Source organism: Mesoplodon bidens (genome assembly GCF_964165515.1).
Source record: "Mesoplodon bidens genome assembly, chromosome: 15".
Classification (NCBI taxonomy): Eukaryota; Metazoa; Chordata; class Mammalia; order Artiodactyla; family Ziphiidae; genus Mesoplodon; species Mesoplodon bidens.
The window spans coordinates 53,859,723-53,878,769 of NC_138171.1; the positions used below are offsets into that span (position 1 = coordinate 53,859,723).

Sequence of the window (19,047 nt, forward strand, 5' to 3'; positions counted from 1 at the left end):
GGACTGAGACACATCACAAACGTTTAAATACACAAGTTCATCTTGATACTGGAAAGGAAGAAAAACCTCTTGGTGACGCTGATGAAAAGATGCTAGTGAACCAAGTCATTGTTTTGAAAACAGAGAAAAGAAAGAAACAAGCATTTGTCTATGACACCACAGGGTGACTAAAGAGATGAGGAAGCATCTTTGCATAAAATGGTCCCGCTAACAAATGAAGGAATGATATCACTAAGAGGTTGCACCACTTTGCAACCATGGTGGATTTCTGGAATACTTGATGATATTAAAGAACTAGTATGTTTTTAGGCCATATAATGGTATTATTGTTGCATTGCTTAAAATCCTTATCTCTGAGATATTATTGCGGAAAGCTGGAGAAGGGTATACAGGAACTCTACCATTTTTGTAACTTTTTGCGAGTCAAGTTATTTCAAAATAAAATGTTATTAAAAACTTTTAATTCCTTATCTTTCAGAGATACATATTGAAATGTTTACATGCGATGCAGGGTAAATAGTCCATGGCGGTCATTATACCATGCTGTCCACATTTGTACACATTTGAAAGTTTCCATCATGAAAATCTTCCCCAGTGAGTCAAACAAAAAGCCTGGGCTGAGAACCATCAGGTTTCACTCTGGGGGCCATGAGGCATGGGGAGGTTCCAGTCCTACCAGCCCGGGAATCATCTGGGGAGCTTTGTAAACACAGGTGCCAAGAGTCCCAGCCCAGACCAACTAGATCACTCTCTCTGGGGCTGGGGCCCTGGCATCAGTATGTCTTTAATCAGATGCAGCTGGCCCACAGACCTACATTCTAAACCAACCTAAAGCCAGATGGCCCTGGGTTCAAATCCCAGCTATGCCATTTTCTAGCTGAATGACCTTGGGCAAGTCCTTTCACCCCAAAGTCTCAGTTTTCGCATCTGGGAACTGGAAGCGGTCAGTCCCACTGCTCAGCCTACCTCATGGGACTGCAAGGAGGGACAAGTGGAATGAGGTCCATGGGACCTCATTTTTCCAACCTAAGGCCACAGCATTATTCCTGGAGCAGGTGGTGGTATTTGCTTTGTAGGCTGGTTTTTCTTCCGGAAGTGGGTGGGTTGTTAGGGAATCGCAAATACACTTCAACTACAGCCCAGTTCCCACCCACTGTGAAAAGCTAAGGTGCTGGCAGAGAAGGGGATGGGGCGGGACACAGCTGGCAATGACTCATTTATTTCTTAAGCAAATAATGAGGGAGGATCTGCTTATATGCCAAGAGGTGGCTAAATACATCCAAGACTGAGCTACGCAGAGGAGACAGTGAGGTCCCGGACCTGTACTGCCTCTTGCCTCGGAAGAGAGGGACAGTAAGCAAACCAAGATGCAAATAAATATACAACTATACATGGTGAGAGCTGTGACAACAGCAACAAAACAGGGTCCCGGCGGGGGTGGGAGCCAGGCGTGGGGGGCGTCCATGGGTGAAGCAACATGAAGCAAGATGGTTAGAGGGAGGTTTGAATCCCAACCCTGCCACTTACTAACTGAGGGGCCTGGGCCAAGTTACTTGGTGATGATGAGATTAAATGAGATAAAACCTGTGAAGCACTTACACGACAGTTCCTGGCGCAGAGTAAAAGCTCAAGCAATGACATTAGCAGTATTAACATGAATACTAATGGTAGACACAGTAACAAGTCCGCCATTTCCTGCAGACCGTGACACACCAAGAACTGTACCAGACGCTTCACATCAGGGCTGGCAAAGTCAGGCCCACAGTCCGGTCACTTGCAAAATAGTTTTATTTGGACACAGTGATGCCCATTCATTTCCGTACTGTCCACATCTGCTTTTGAGCTACAGTGGCAGAGCTGAGTACTTGCGACCGAGACCATGTGCTCTACGAAGACTAAAATATCTACTATCTGCCTCTTTACAGAAAAAGTTGGCTGACCCCTGCTTACATCAGACCTCATGACACCAAAGATGGCGATTCTTAAGGGGAGGAACTAGAACTCAAATGCGGGCCTTCTGCCTCCAAATCCAGCCTTCTTTCAGTCTTGGCATCAACACAGAGTCAGCCTTGCACAAAGACACCCAGCCGAGGGGGCGAGTGGGGGCTGAAGTGCAGCTAGTCCTGGGCCTGGGGGCAGCAGGGCTGCATGGGCTGAAAGGACGCAGGGCCTTTCTCAAACTCATCCACCCAGAGTGGGCCAGATGCCTTTTTCTAGCCTGCACGGAGGCCCGGTGCAAACTGTCAGGGTGTCAGGCTTACACACACAGGGGCCTCACAAATCCTGGCATTGTTTCAAAATCAGGCAAGCCCAGCTGTGGGTCAAGAACAAAGCAACCTAGACTTATCATGATCATTTTGTAAATGTATAGAAATGGCGAATCACTATGGTGTGTACCTGGAACTAACAGCATTGTAGGCCAATTATACTTCAACTTAAAAAAAAAAAGGGACATGTAAACACAGAATCCGAACAGGTCTGCAGTGAACAATATTTACAATTGTTATAATGATGCAAACACTAATTACTGATGTAATTTAAAATATGATAAAATTGGGGGGAGAGGATGAGGAAGGAGAGGTGGAGTTATTCAATCTTCATCTCAACATTTATAAAGTTAAAAGCTGCTCTTTTGGGCATTCCCTGGAGGTCCAGTGGTTAGGACTCCACATTTTCACTGCTGAGGGCCAGGGTTCAATCCCTCGTCGGGGAACTAAGATTTCACAAGCCATGCAGCACAACCAAAAAAAAACCACTGCTTTTTTCTTTTCCTTTTATTTGAGAAAATAGACGTTATTAACAAAACCTACTGTGGTAATCGTTTCACAATATATGTAAATGAAACCATCAATGCTGTATACCTTAAACTTAATCAGTGATGTATGTCGATTATTTCTCAATAAAACTGAAGGAAAAGAACGAAGCAAACTGTCAGGTATGTAACTGAAGGTGAATTCATTCCCTTTATACCCATTGTACCCAAATGGAGTCCTACCCCAAAGACCATAAGAAATGACGGCCCAGCGGGGAGAGACTAATCCTCACTCTGGCTAGTAAAAATCCCAGCCCTTGCAAGAAAATGCACCCTCCAGATGCAGTAAGGCTGGATCAGCAATATGAACACTTCAGTTTCTAATGTGCACAATCCAGGAGCCTCCTTAAGTTTGTCTCCCCAGCTCTCCTCCCTCCTCTGGATCCAGATACAGATGCTCAGATTACCAGAAGTCACATTGGGCAGACACGGGGTCCTGTCACCAGCACAGATAAGAAATTACATCAGGGCTTCCCTGGTGGCGCAGTGGTTGGGAGTCCGCCTGCCAATGCAGGGGACACGGGTTTGTGCCCTGGTCCAGGAAGATCCCACATGCCACGGAGCAGCTGGGCCCGTGAGCCATGGCCGCTGAGCCTGCGCGTCCGGAGCCTGTGCTCCGCAACGGGAGAGGCCACAACAGTGAGAGGCCTGCGTACTGGGAAAAAAAAGAAACAAGAATAATTCAGACAGGCCCTGGCGGAAGTCGGAGGAAGAGGAGCAGGGAGGTTCATGCAGAGAGCTGCATTCTTTGGCATCTCTACCCGGTGCAGGTAATTTGGCCTGAAACTATGCGGTTTAAACTAATTTGGTACACAGCACCCAGGCACTGGTTCTCTGAGAACTGGCCACCCATGACCTCGCACGAGGCACCCTGAGGACCTTTTTCTGGGCCCTCAGCATTCTGGCCTTTCTGTCAGAAACTCTCTGGGTCCCCACCCACCTTTTCTGGTTTTGATTCTACTTTTAGTTCAGTTTTCTGCCAGTTACTCCAGCAGTAAGGGACGTGTGAGCAGCAGTGTAGCTCAGACCAGGGGTTCTGAAACCTGGCCCCATCACCAGCATCCACGGTGCCTGGGGGTCTGTTAAAAATAGAAAGGCTTAGGTCCCACCCAAACTGACTGACTCAGAAGCTCTGGGGGGTGGGACCCAGCAATGATCTGTGTTTTAACAAGCCCTCCAGATGATGCTGATGCAGGCTCAGATGTGAGGGGCTCACCTGGTGGAAGGGCTCCCAACCCAGCCTTGTGAACTCAGACGACACTACACCACCCTGAACCTCGGTGTCCTCATCTGTAAAATGGGGGGAGACTCACAGTTGCACCTCAAAGTTGGGTTGCTGTGAGGATTAAATAAGTTACTTTTATTTATTAACACAAGGCTGCTCTTGTTATCATTGGTTGGAACCACCTAAACGTCCGACAAGAAGAAACCCGTTGGTGCAGCATGTTACACTGGTGTTCTTCATTGGCTCTGCCGCTCCTCAGCTGTGTAAAGCTCCTCCGGGCGCAGGACCACAATTTCTTCTACTGCAGCACACATGATGTGTGCTTTTCCCATGAACCTGTCCGATTTCTCTTCCTGGTTTTTTTCTTTTTCTTTTTTTTTTTTTGCGGTACGCAGGCCTCTCACTGCTGTGGCCTCTCCCATTGCGGAGCACAGGCTCCGGACGCGCAGGCTCAGCAGACATGGCTCATGGGCCCAGCCACTCCACGGCATGTAGGATCCTCCTGGACCGGGGCACGATCCTGTGTCCCCTGCATCGGCAGGCGGACTCTCAACCACTGCACCACCAGGGAAGCCCCCTCTCTTCCTGGTTTTTGATGCTCTGCTACACACAGGGTCACTGTTCAGGCCAGCCTTCCTCTCAACCTGCCTGGACTCTGGCAATGGCTCTCCTAAGTGTCACCAGCCTCTTGCATCCTCCTTTCAGCAAGAGACCCAACCAAGCAGAAGTCCACACAGTTCCCAAACACCCACAAGTTCCATCATACCGCTGGACCTCTGGACATGCTGCTTCCACCACCAGGAGCACCTTCCCATCCACCCTCCAGCCTTCAACCTTACGGGAGGGGATGGAGGCATCCCCTCCTCCGGATGCTGGCTCTGGCACCCCAGGCTGAGTGCAGAACTGCTCCTCGGGCACCCCCAGCCCCCAGCACTCCCCTGTCCTGAAACCCCACTGTCCATCCCGCAGCAGCAGCTTATTTGCCCGCCACCTCCTCCATCTCTCCTAAGGGGTGGTCAATGTCTGTTCGTTTCTAGGTACTCCAAGCCTGGCGGAGCCCCCAGCACAACACCGAATCACTAAATGGCCGAAAGCATAACGGAGAAAGGAATTAAAAATGGAGTTTTCAATGCTCTCATTAACAGTCTAGGCCCAGCAGTTGCCTCTGGGCTGCAAGGGGTAGAGACTGACCATGAGGGGCAGGAGGGGACTTTCTGGGGTCCTGGGAATGTTCTGTATCTCAATAGGGGTTTGAGTTACTCATTTGTCAGAACGCACCAAATGGTAACTTAAGATTCAGGAATGTCATTACGTAAATTTACTTTAAAAAAAAAAAAAAAGAACCATAAAGAGATATTGAGCTCTGGCTAATGATTTGCACAGTGAAGTGTGTGAATGAAGGATACTAATGTATTTCAAGGTCACTTTTAAATACCAAAAATCTTAGCCGGCTGGCCAGCTAGATAGATTTGTGATAAAGCAAATTTAGCAAAATGTTAACTTGTAAAATATAGTTGGTGGGTAGATGGAGAGTACTCGCTGCGTCTTTCAACTTTTCTGTAGATTTGAAATGTTCACAGTAAAATATGATCAGGATTAAAAATACCTCTTACACCAAATGAGCTGAGCAATTTTTAAGAATTTGCTAAACCAGTGCCTTTCAACCATGAACCACCCAGGGATCTTGTGAAAATGAGACCCTGACTCAACAGGACTTGGCAGGCCTGAAACTCTGCATTTCTAATGAGCACCTGAGGGATGCTGATGCTGCCGGTCTGAGGACCCCACTTTGAGAAGTGAGGGTCTACTATCCGCCACATTTGCCCCTGATGCCCCCAACTGCCAATGGCAACCCCCTCCCTGCATCCTAAGCAGTAGCCTCAGGGCCAGCAAGATAAAAGGACTAGAGGCCGGGGACAGGTGACAGCCTCAGAAAGCCTGCGAGGCCTACTCAGCCAGGCCCCACCTGATGCACAGAGGGGAGCAGCCCTGCCAGGAAGCAGGGCCAGGACACAGCTCTGAGTCACACATCAGGCACGGGGCCAGCTGGGGAGGATGGCAGCTTGGTGACTCAGCAGGGGGGAGAAGGTCAGCACTGCCGGCCCCCATGCTGGCCCCGCCTGACCCTGGGCTTGGCTGTCTGCTCTCTCTGAGGACAGGTGACATGTGACTGCTGCTCTGAGGGCGGGACAGCAACAGGGACTGGACTCACCCCATCTTCCAGGCTCCACTGTGATGTGAGCCCTGAGGGTGACGAGGAGACAACAGAGGTGACACCTAGCAGTGTCCTCCTCCCCAGATCACAGGCCTCAGTTGCGGGGCAGGGAGGCGGGTGCAGCCAGCATCAAATCGAGCCTCAACCCATTTTCAAGAACAGGACACTGAGGTCTTGAAAGGAGGAGCGACTTGCCCAAAGTCAGATCCAAAAGTCACATAACCTGATTCCCAGCCTTCATCTCAACTGTAGTCACACAGTCTGCTGAGCTGCTTAACGGGACGATAGCTTCCTGGGGGCATGCAGTAGATGGTATTTTCCAAAGTTGGCCAGGAATCACCTGCCATCTCACATGCTCTTCTTACAATGAGACCTGGCAGCTCCCCCATCTGGGGGGGGGGGCTGTGTGCGCCCACCCCTTGCACCCAGAAGACCTTCGTGGTTCCCTCAATCAGAAGAGGGTGGCAGGAGTGACTCTATGTGACTCCAGGACTGGGTCCTAAAAGGTGACACAGCTTCCACCTCGTGCACGCTCACTCTTAGAGACCAGCTGTCACGCTGTGAGGAAGCCCAGGCAGCTCGGGGAGACCAGGTGGGGCTGTCAACCCTGGCTGAGGCTCCAGCCAGAGGCCAACGCGCTAACCACCCGACACGTGAGCAAGGACCCTGAGTGAAAACCACCCAGCTGAGCCCAGCCAACACCTGGGCCTGTGAAACATAACAAAGTACTGTTGCTGTTTTATGCCACTAAATTCAGAGTGGTTTGTTATGGAGTAACAGATCAGCGTAGCAGGGCATGGACCACACTTTTTCACACACTGCTGTGTCCCCAGAACGAAGCGCAGTATAAAAACGGTGCTTAGGGCTTCCCTGGTGGTGCAGTGGTTGGGAGTCCGCCTGCCGATGCAGGGGACACGGGTTCGTGCCCCGGTCCGGGAAGATCCCACATGCCACGGAGCGGCTGGGCCCGTGAGCCATGGCTGCTGAGCCTGCGCACCCGGAGCCTGTGCTCCGCAACGGGAGAGGCCGCAACAGTGAGAGGCCCGCGTACCAAAAAAAAAAAAAAAAAAAAAAAAAACGGTGCTTAATAAATATGTATTGGAAGAATAAATGGGACGCAGGTGAAATTAAAGCCCAGGGTCTGCCTGACTCCAAAATGAGGCTCTCCTTCCATTACCATGTTGCCTCCACCATCAGATTCAGGCTGTAAGTCAAGACAACCTCTCTGAGCCTCGATTTCCCACAAGAGAAAAAGAACAGCTGGGAGAAGAGTCGGGGTACCCGGGCAGAGAAGGCCCCACACCCCAGAACTGCAGAAAGCACAATGGGAGGAGGAAGGCAGCTCTTTGAGACACCCCAATGCACACACACCCAGGAGAGAAGAGACAGGAATTCTATCCGGATCCCAGAGGGGACCAGAAATCAGAAATTCCCCATAAAGCATCAGGGACCGTCCAGTGGGAGAGGCTGCTTCTCAGGCCCCACAGGGAGCCTGAGGAGTCAGGAGATCCCCACGTGGGCCTGTCTGCCTCCCCCGGGCTCGGTTTACCCCCAGAGCACCCCAGGGTCTGCAGTCACTCAGGGGGGTATGACTTGTTCAGTGCGATCCCCATTTCCACAGAACAGCCTGACATCTAATGTTTCTGATGGGGACACTCCACTGTCACACACCCACACCCGTGCAAACACCTATGAACAGCAGACATGAGGGCCGGAGACATCTTAGCTCCTCCTCTGTGCCAGGCGGGGGCTGGATCCCCTGGGTGCTCATACATGGCTGCTGCCCTTGTGAACTTTATACACATGCAAAACACACTCACATGAACACACAAACACACATGCACACACTCATACACATCTACATGCAAAACATGTAAACATAAATATATGTGCATGCATGTACACACACCACACACACACACACCTGTGTGCACAAACACACATATATACACACATTCACAGACACACATACACACTTTTCTAATTTCTCCAACCCAGCTCCTCCCAGAGCAGGGAGATGAGAAAATGGGGCCTCTCCGAACACACTCTAGGGCACGGGTTTCTGAAGCTCACACTGGGAGCATCAGTCACCTCCTCCAGGCTGATGCCCCACAGGTCCTTTCATCACCCACAAAAGCAGCCTCAGCCTTTTGCTGAGGTTCAGGCCAAACCCAGCAGAACCACAGCTGAAAACTGCTCCCACTGCAATTTCATCCATTAGCAGTTGACTAACTACGAACAAAGCATCAAATGAACGCTCCAAAGGCTTCCCATCCCTCTCAGAATAAAATCCAAACAGCCCACCCGGCCCATAGGTGACTGCCCCAGCTCTCAGAGGCCATCCCTCGCTCCCTCCTGCCTCTCACTTCTCCAGCCGCACTAGCCTTTCCTGCTGTTCCGGCGACATTCACGGCAGCTCTACCCCAGGGCCTTTGCACTTGCCACCCCTCTGCCTGGAACCTCTTTCCCTGGGTATCTGCTTGCCTGACTCCCTCACTCCTTCAGGTCTCTGCTCCAGTGAGGTTTCCTGGAGGTGGCGGGGGGGGGGCTTCCCTGATGGCTTTTATCAAAACCACACACGACCCCAAACCATCATCTCTACCTCCTTTCCCTGCTTTCTTCTTCCCAGCCTTTACCACCACCTGACTGATAGGATATATACTTGGCTCCTGGGTTACTGTTTGTGCCCCTGCCCGTGAAAACATAAACCTCAAGTGGCAATAACTCTGCTTTATTCACTGCTACAGCCCTGTGTCCAGATTGGGGCCTGGCACCCGGCACTAGACAGAAGAAGGGAGGGAAGAAAGGGGAGGAATGAGGAAGGCAAAGAGGATGGACGGAGGCAGAGAGGGAGAAAGAAGACAGGCAAGGGTGATAAATAACCGTGTTCACTTTCCTGCTACCAGCAGAAGGGCGGCCATCCCCGCCCCGCCCACTCAGATCCTTCTACACAAGCAGGATTTCCCTCAAGCGGACGGAAGAGACCCAGGGTCTCAAACTCAAACACCCCAGGGGCCAGGCACGTACGTAGGTGAGGGAAGCAAGACTGTCTAATGAAGCAGGGAGTGGTGAGGACTGCGGAAGGAAACCAGGGGAATGCTCCTCAAATCTGGCCAACCACTGCCATGTGGGATAACAGCCCTACTGCTGCCAGAACTTCTCATTTTTCTAGAAAATCTGGACAGTTAGAACTTATATGAAATTTCCTGATTTTAAAAAGTTCACTCGCACTGTCTAAAACCACTACGCCAACCAAATGAGACAACGGGCTGGAAAACACAGCAGTTAACAACTGTGAATCAGATTCCCTCCTTAAATCCCCCGAGCCACGTCTACGGCTCAGTTTTTCCAACGGTAAAGTGGAGAGGACAATGTTACGTATCGCCAGGTGTGCAGGGAAGACAGAAGGAGCTCCTAGATGGACGATACTGACTCAAATCAATGTTAGCTGGCACTGTGTATTCTCTCTTGCACACACACATGCACACACACGTGTCTCTGTGCTCATCTGTGATCATACTTACGGGATCGTGGATGGTTTCAGAGAACAGGGGTGAGCGGTCTGAGAAGCAGGATAACACAAGCTGGATCAGTACGAGGGAAAAGTAAATGTAGAAAGTGGCATCGCGAAAGACCTCGACTTGGGCATCCTGAACAAGAGGGAGGGAAGGAGGAAGAAAAGATCACTTTCTGGAAGCAACGTGCGGAGGCCGGAGGAGCAGACAGCAGAAGGCCCACTCTCTCAGCCTGCAGGCCTGACGGCAAGCTTTCCCACCCTGACCCTACCCCCTGCAAGATAACAGAAGACAAGCAGTTACGTCACAGTGTGGTCCACACTGCCTGGGCCAGGCAGCCGACACTGGGGAGGAGCCCCAGGCTTGGGAGCAGAACAGACCTACCTTCAAGGCCTGACTCTGCTCATTCTGGCCGTGGGACTTTGTCTACTTACTTGACCTCTCTGTGCCTCAGTTTCCCCATCTACAGACAGACCAGTGGTTCTCAAGTGGGGGTGATTTTGCCTCCCGGGGAACATCTGGTAGTGTCTAGAGACACTTCTCTTCAGGAGTGGGAGGCTACTGGCACTGTCCCGAACATCCTACAAGCACAGGACAGTCCCACAAAACAAAGATGTCTCGGGCCCCAAATGTCAATTAGTGCTGAAGCTGAGAGACCCTGTCAGGGTAATTGTGAGAAGTCAGTAAGATGATTCACGGAAACGACTCAGTCCCCGGCCTGGCACTTTGAAAACACCAACTCAATAAACGTCAGCTGCCATCACTATTAAAGACTGCCTGAAATGCACACTGCAGGTGCTCAACAAACATGCAGTTACTCTTCCTTCCTTTGCCTGATGCCAGTTCCTGATTAGCCAGAAGGTGACAGGGAACCACGTGACAGTCTGAAAGAGCACGCTCTTCAGAATCCCTGGGAGCAGCGGATGGCAGCCAATGAGAGCCACTTCCCAGCCAGAGCAGCACCAAGGCAACGTGGGGACAAGTCTAGGGTCCCCAAGCCACCACCCTGCAAACACTGCTCCCTTCTCTGCTCTGTTCCAGACAACAGATACTGAGAGCCAACCCGCCTGGCTGTTACCGCTGACAGAGGCTCAGAGGGTGGTGTGCATCTGCCCGCAGCTCCTGCCCCTGAGAGCTACACAGACACATGGGGCCCTGAGGAAAGAAGGTTCTAGAACAAAGGTTGCACAGGCGAGGGAAATTCTCAGGAAAGAAGCTGGGCCCATGCAGTAGCCATCCCCTGGTTCCCATGGAAACGCATGGTTTCCACAAAAGCCAGAAGGAACAAGCATCTTCCAGGAGACGCTTACGGAAGACACAAACTGAGGCCACCACTTACCTCTTTTAAGGCAGTCATGATTTTGGATCTCAGGATGGCCAGGGCACACAGTAGGGCTATAAGCCAGAAAGTGAGTATGATCCCTGAGGACTGGACTCCCTTCCTTCTCTCGATCTGAATTAAAAAGGTAGCAAGCAGCTGGAAGAGAAAAGCATACAACAGGAGTCGTCAGGAGGAGGCCAGGCTCCCCAAGGCTCCCACAGTCCAGAGCCTGGCAGATGCAAGGCCTGGAGGAGGGCTGCTGTCGGGCCAGTGGGAAGTACTGGGGACAGCCTGGGAAGGACCTGGCTCCAGTCCCAGCTCTGCTCTCGCCTTGCTGGGTGACCCTGGACGAGTCACCGAACCTCTCTGAGCCTCTGCTGCCTTGTCTGCAAAATGGGGATGACGACAGTATCCAACTCAAGAGCTGTGGGAATCTAACAGACCAGGTACAGACCCAGGACAGGATGGAAAAGTCGGGGGAAAGCTCAGCTTATGACAGAGATCGGCACACTTTTTCTTAAAGGACCAGAGAGTAAATATTTTTGGCTTTGTGGGCCATGGAGTTTCTTTCACAACTACTCAAGTCTGCACTGCAGTGTGAAAGCAGCCTTACCCGATACATGAAAGAGTGGACACGGCTGTGTGCCAATAAAACTTCATTTACAAAAACAGGTGGCAGGCCGATCCTCGATTTAGATCAGTTAATCCAGCCCTGATGCTGACTGGTTCTTGTGCCTTGGGCAGCAGTGGTAACTGCTCCCCTTTATTGAGCTTCTCTTATCTCCGCCGCACAGGAGGCATTCACACGCACCGACTCGGTGCAGCCTGTTTTCAACTGTTTTCAACCCCAGTTTGCAGATCAGGAAACTTACTTAACCTGATACCGTCACACGCCTGTCTTCAGGAAACTTCATTAGGACAACCGTGGTGGGCGGATTGGGATTTTATTTCATTCCTGATACCCGGAGCTATGACTTCCGTTTTACATGTGATTTAGAGATCAGGAAGAGAAAATAAACAATGAAACTGTGTTTCCTTGAAAGAAGGAAATGCCACGGCCATTCCCCAGACAGGCGGCCCTCTGGAGGCAGACCCCAACGCCAGTCACAGTCACGAACCTGACTCCCGTGGAGCTACGGGCACCCAGGGCACCTCCCCTCAGCCCCTAGCTGCTTGAGCCAGAGACACGTCTGTCTGTCCTCATCTGTCCTCCTCGGTCCCCCATCTCCCTCACTCCCTACATCTATCCATCAGCAACTCACACTGGCTCTGCCACCAAGGCCCACCCTTAGCTTACCTGCTGCTCACCCTGGTCCCAGCCTCCATCCCCTTATGCCGGATGACCTCCTCCCTACTGGCCTCCCAGCTTCCACTCCTGCACCACAATCCATTCTCCACTTGGAGGCCACGGACAGCTCTTAAATCTGCACAGCCTGGCATGCCCTTGCTCAGAACCTTTGCCTTTAGGACTGGGGGGTTTTAACCTGGGGTCCAAGCACAGGCTCTGGATAGAACCCAGCGGTCCATGAACTTAGATGGGAAACAATTACAGCTTCACTTTCCCTCATTAGCACCACCAATGACACGTGAAAGCAACAAACCACAATGGCATCAGCAGTGCCTGGGGCTCTGTCACCATTAGAAGTCATATCTGAAAATAGATAGCTGAAGGGATTTCCCTGGCGGTCCAGTGGTTAAGACTCCGTGCTTCCACTGCAGGGGGCATGGGTTCGATCCCCACTTGGGGAACTAAGATCCTGCATGCTGCACGGCGGCGGCCAAAAAAAAAAAAAGGTCTTCCCTGGTGGCGCAGTGGTTTAGAGTCTGCCTGCCGACGCAGGGGACGCGGGTTCGTGCCCTGGTCCGGGAAAATCCCACATGCTGCGGAGCGGCTGGGCCCGTGAGCCATGGCCGCTGAGCCTCCGCGTCCGGAGCCTATGCTCCGCAACGGGAGAGGCCACAACAGTGAGAGGCCCGCGTACCTCAAAAAAAAAAAAAAAAAAAAACCTGAAGATGTCTCTGACTATCATGTATGGTCAATCGCTATTTGCAAATTAAGGAGGCGTCAGTCACAGCTGCTGGTAGGTCTTGATTTGAAATGCATTCATAAAGAAGCACATATATTTTAATTTTGCGTTTTAATCTTTTCCTAACTGTGATTAAAGATAACTGGTTTCCCAGCCCAAATGTACTGCACCCAAAGAATGGATAAACGGTGCATGTGGAATCCATACAATCAAACATGCTGAGTGACTTAAAAAAAAAAAGGTCTTTGGAACCGCAGGGCCTGAGAAGTCAGACTCAAACTGCTCCAGCCTTCATGGTTCCATTCACATGACATTCTGGAAAAGGCAAAGTGATAGGGGCAGAAAACACAGCAGCAGTAGCCAGGCGGGGGCGGGGTAAAGAGGTGGAGAGAAGCGCTGGGGCGGCACCAGGGAAATTTTGGGGGTGGTGGAGCTGCTCCGTATCTTGATTGTAGACATGGCACTCACCTGACAATATTTGTTTATCAAAACTCATGAATTGTTCACGGAAAAAAGTGAATTTTACCCTACGTAAATTAAACCTCAAGTAAAAATATAAATGTACATCACAAAATCTTCATATGTATACATATGTGTGTATGATTGGTTTCCTTTGTAAGCCTACGTGTTCTATTATTATTCTGAGAAGGAGACCAGATTGGCAAAGAAGAAAGGGGTCCATGGCACAAAAAAGGTTTAGGACCCACCTTCAGTAATGAAAAACAAGACAAAACCCACTAACCCTGAAGCTCGAGGTCCTTCGGGGTCAGCCCTCTGTCCTTGCTGCCATTCCTGCTCCCCCGCTCTCCCCTCCTTACTGTCTCTGCCCCAGCCACATAGGCCAACTCTCACTCTCTCTCTCCGACCCCAGGACTTTTGCACATGCTACTCTCTCCAACTGGATCATCCTCTACACCCAGCCCCTTCAACTTTTTAACATCCTGCTCATCCTTTAGGCCTCAGCCCCATCATCCCTTCCTCCCTACCCCCCACAAGACCATCAGATTCACCTAACACACAGCTGTATTTCTGGATTTCTACTGTGAGATCATTTCATTTCTAAATGCCAGCCACTACTTTTGGTCTCCACAGTGCTAGCCCCTACTTACCATGGTGATGCCCAAGAGGGTTGGGCTGACCAGAAACACTGGGGCCAGGAGCTTGCCCAAACTTCTTTCCCAGAAAGAGTAGAAGAGGTCTGCCCAGCAGACGATCCATAGCAAAAATCCCAAGGCCTGGAAGAGAAGTACATACACATCTTACAACGGACAGCAACGGAACTTCCCCCGGCACCTGTGCAAAAATCTCAGCCTTGGGAGCACCAGCCACCCCCTAAACCATCAACTGTGGTCTCCAGATACAGCATGTATCCTCTGGAACACAGACAAGCCCTAGGTAGGGTGAGCCAGCACCTGGGCCATCCCACACTGGTCTGTATCTCTCCGGCACCACAGGCACAACTCTGTGTGGTCACTGTTTTCCCCAGCACCTGAAAACGCAGCAAGTCTCTGGCTTATCTACATCTGTAACCCCAGCAGCCTGCACAGGGCACCTCTCACGATGACCATTCATCCAAACAAAATTTACTGGGGTCCTACTGTGGGCCACACACTTGCCAAGATGCCAAGGATATAACAGAATAAAACAGACAGAAGTCACTGCCTTCATGGAGCTGCGATTCCAGTGGAAGGAAACAGGCGAGAAACAAACTGAAAAATACATACTATAATGCCAGCAAGGAGTAAGTAATATAAGGAGAAATAAAACAGATTAGATAGGGCAGTCAGAGAAGGCCTCATCCATCAGGTGACATCTGGGTAAAGAGCCAACAGTGACTATTTGAGGGAAAGAACAATTCAGGCAGAGGGCAAGTGCAAAGGTCCTGAGGTAGGAATGTGTTCAGTAAGGTTGCGGCTGCTGTGGCATGAGCCGTGGGTGTGGTAGGAGATGGCTGAAGAGGAGCCTGGAGCCAGACCAAGCGGGGCCACTGTGAGGACGTCCAGGTTTTATTCCCTATAATGAGAAGCCACTAGAGGTTTTTTGAGCAAGGCACAGGTAAAATCTGATTTACATTTTAAAGGGAGATGTTGTTCCCCAAGAGAAGTACAAAGCGCTTCCAGAAGTCTAAGAGGAAGACATCAGATCCAGCTGAGGATAGGGGAGCAGACAGCATGTTGAGATAGGCTTGGATTGTGGTCTGACGAGACAGGTTTGGACGGCGGTATTATAGGCAAGGGGACAGCTTCAGTAAAATCACCCAAGTTTTCCTGTTTGCCAAGGGCTTATGGAAATAAATTTTGGGAAATGTGGCTTAAAAAAGGACTGAGACACATGCTAAGTCAAGAGGAGACAGTGGAATGAGGAGCAGGTGTATACATGCCCTTCACGTGTCTCCCCAAGAAAGCTCATCCTTATGAGGGGAAAACCAGCACCTGCACAGCGGAGAAACCAGACACGCTGACCAGAGGAACAAAATTAAGCCGATCACCGAGGGGCAGATGGACACCATGAGGCCTTAGATGTAACCAGAGAAGGACCCCACATCCCTTTTATAGTTTTCCAGCCAGACAGGCATTACCTGAATCTAATCATGAGGGAACACTGTCCCAATGCCCAAGTTGAGGAACTGACTCTAAACTAACTGGCCCACGCGCTCCAAATATGCCAATGCCATAAAATACAAAGAAAGGTGAAAAGTTCTTCCAAAATTACAGAAAAATAAAGAGTGTGACTGATGCAACGCATGACCTTGAACTGGGGGGGGGGGGTGCTAGAAAGGACAGTACTGGGACAAGTGACAAAACTGGAATATACACAGTAGGCTTTTTTTTTTAAGTATGGTGTCCATGTTAAATTTCCTGAATTTACTGTACTGTTGTTATATAAGAGAATATCCCTGTTTTGAGAAAAGATACACTGAAGAATCACAGGTAAAGGGGCGTGGTGGATGCTAGCTTCTCCCAAATGATTCAGAAAAAAATAAAGAATACATGTATATGGAGAGAGCAAAAGAGAAGGATGAGGTTAAAATGTTAAATATGGCAAAATGTTAAAAATCAGGGACTATGAGTAACGGGTATACAGGGCTGGGGGAATGCTTAGTATCATCCTTGCAACTTTTCTATAGTTTGAAACTCTTTCAAGATAAAAACTTTTTTTAAGTTAAAAAGACATCCTTGGGACTTCCCTGGTGGTCCAGTGATAAAGAATCCACCTTACAATGCAGAGGATGCGGGTTCGATCCCTGGTCAGGGAACTAAGATCCCACATGCCATGGGGCAATTAAGCCCATGCGCCACAACTAGAGCCCATGTGCCTCAAACTACAGAGCCCATGCACCCTGGAACCCGCACGCCACAACTACGGAGCCCACGCACCTTGGAGCCCGCGCACCACAACAAAGAGCCCACATGCCTCAACGAAGATCCTGCGTGCCGCAACTAAGACCTGACACAGCCAAAAATAAATAAATAAAATAAATAAATAAATAATAAATCTTTTTGAAAAAAATAAAAAGACGTCCTTGGTCAGGGAGGAAGACCTCTGGATAATCTCGTGAGATAGATCCTATCACCCCCACTATAAACATGGGGGAACTGAGGCTCAGGGAAGTTAAGAAATTTGCTCAAAGAAAAAACTTTCTTTCCATTTCTTTGATTTTGTTCCTATACGAGATGGTGGATGTTCACAAAACTTACTGTGATAATCATTTCACGATGTAAGTCAAATCATTATGCTGTACACTTAAACGTACACAGTGCTGCATGTCTATTGTATCTCAATAAAACTGGAAGGAAAAAAGAAATTTGCTCAAAGCCACACAGCTAGTAAGTGGCAGAGCCGATATCTGAACCCACGTCTGAACTCAGAGCCCCAGCCTTTACCCACCACATTATTATTCTGTCTCCCAGTAAAAGGAACTCAGGGCCAATTAAGCAGAAGGAACATGTCAGTTTTCACAACCACCATTCCCCACCTCAGCACACACACACCCACAACACACACATCATGATAAACTCCCACGTGACTTACAGTTTTGGCTTTGTTGAGATGTGTCATCTGAATGTAGCCCCGGTCATGGCGGGAGAGATAGAGGAAGTAGAAGGGGAAGCAGGCCCAAAGGTAAGAGCAAGGCACCCACACGAGGACGGTGTTCTGAAAGCACTTGGTGAAGTCGGGGCTGCTGGTGTTCCACGTGACATTCCACTCCTGAGGACACAAACAGGCACAGGTCAACAGGACGTCCCCAAGAGCTTGGACAAGGGGCCCATGAAGAGTTCAAAACTAGCTGTCATGGGGTTTGAGAACAACGAGGCCCTACCAGGCAGAACAGGCAAACTGGAAAGATTCGTAGCCAGAAAAACTACAAACAAGGAACGACGAACAAAGGTATATCTCATCTCACCTAACAGACAAGTTCTGGGACCTGTGGTAAGTTCCATTATTGTACAAAAGATGGAGACTGACATTTAAAGGAATCCTAAAGGGTATTCTGTAAACTGACACGTTGTTTAGTCATAGAAATCATTCCTACTTTACAATCTCGTGAATTAAGAGCTTTCTATTATTCTTCTTCATTATCATCACCGTGATCCCTGTATCACTGCCATCAATGTCATCAGCATCACCACTATCGCGATCACTTTCACTGGCACCATCAGCACTGCCATCATCACCATCATCATCACCATCTTCAGCAGCAGCAGTAGCAGCATGGATAACATCCAAATTGCAGTTCTATGTTCTAGGCCCTATTCTAAGTCCTTTATATGTATTATCTCCTTTAATTCTATAATTACTTTATCATTCCTTTTTCAGGAGGGAAAACTAAGGCACAGAGAGGTTCAGTGATTTGCCCAGTATCTCACAGTTGGTAAGATGTGGAGCCAAACTCAGACTCAGGGAATTCAGCTCTGGAGTTCCTGCATTTAACCACTAAGCTATCCAGCCTTAGAAACAAATTTGTTTTAATTACTTTTAATTTTTAACAAGCCACCTGTATTTCATTAGAGACACGCCAAATAGATAAGTAGATAGATACATACATAAATAGACCAGGTATATCTGTATCTGCCCAAGAATAAACTTCAGACTTCCGTAATGGAAAATTTAATTCAAGTCCTGATCTGATCACTGAACCATTATACAACTTTGGGAAAAGTTATTACCCTATCTTGGGGTCTCAATTTCCTATCTCTCTCTACCATAATTAGGTGGGATGAAATTAGAGGTCTGAAACAGGTGGCTCCCAGGCTGATATGGCTCGCAGATTGTTTGTTGTTACTGTTGTTGGTGTTTTAAGCATGCTTTTTTTTAAAAAAAAATCTTATGTTAGCTGCCAACATTTAAAAATCAGGAAATTTCATGTAAAACTTGGATTTCCAGTGTCTCTTTTAAAAAATCAGAAAATCTGGCAGCACTGGGCCCATATTCCCACCTTACAACCACTGGGAGGAGCTAGAAGTAGCCAGTCTTTGGATAAGGTCCATGCGGCCCAGCTGGCCAGTCCCCATGCAGCCCCTTCCCCCCAGCACTCTCTTCCCACCACTGGATGATGTGCTCTCCAGACACCTCCAGACAGCTCCGGTTCCAACAGCCTTCCCACAATCAGGTAAGTGAGACCACCAAGGAACTCCAAGGAACCTGGATTCTTACAACGCCATGCAAGTTTTAAAGACACATCAAAGAACGTTACAGAAGAGAAAATGATGGGAACAAGCAGACCATTTCACTTAAAGATACATTTGATGATCAATCAAAATATATGTTCCGAGTTTTTCAAAAGAGTTGTGCACAACACTGAGTATACTTAACGCTACTGAACTGTACACTTAGAAATGATTAACATGGTTAAAAAAAAGGATTTGGGGGGCTTCCCTGGTGGCGCATTGGTTGAGAGTCCGCCTGCCGATGCGGGGGACACGGGTTCGTG

General features: G+C 49.3%; 1 protein-coding gene across 2 annotated transcripts in view; it reads right to left on the bottom strand.

Moving 5' to 3' along the window:
• The window catches only part of ABCC1 (ATP binding cassette subfamily C member 1 (ABCC1 blood group)), a 137,824-nt gene that overhangs the window by 80,971 nt on the left and 37,806 nt on the right, over positions 1-19,047 (bottom strand). For both annotated transcript variants that reach the window (XR_014017680.1, XM_081257428.1), the window contains exons 2-5: positions 17,148-17,324; positions 14,225-14,350; positions 11,107-11,244; positions 9,777-9,902 (exon numbers count right to left, since the gene is read on the bottom strand). Coding sequence is in view for 1 of the 2 variants with exons in the window: in XM_081257428.1 (XP_081113554.1) it covers positions 9,777-9,902; positions 11,107-11,244; positions 14,225-14,350; positions 17,148-17,324 (567 nt within the window). In the remaining variant the exon portion in view is untranslated. The remainder of the gene's footprint in view (positions 1-9,776; positions 9,903-11,106; positions 11,245-14,224; positions 14,351-17,147; positions 17,325-19,047) is intronic.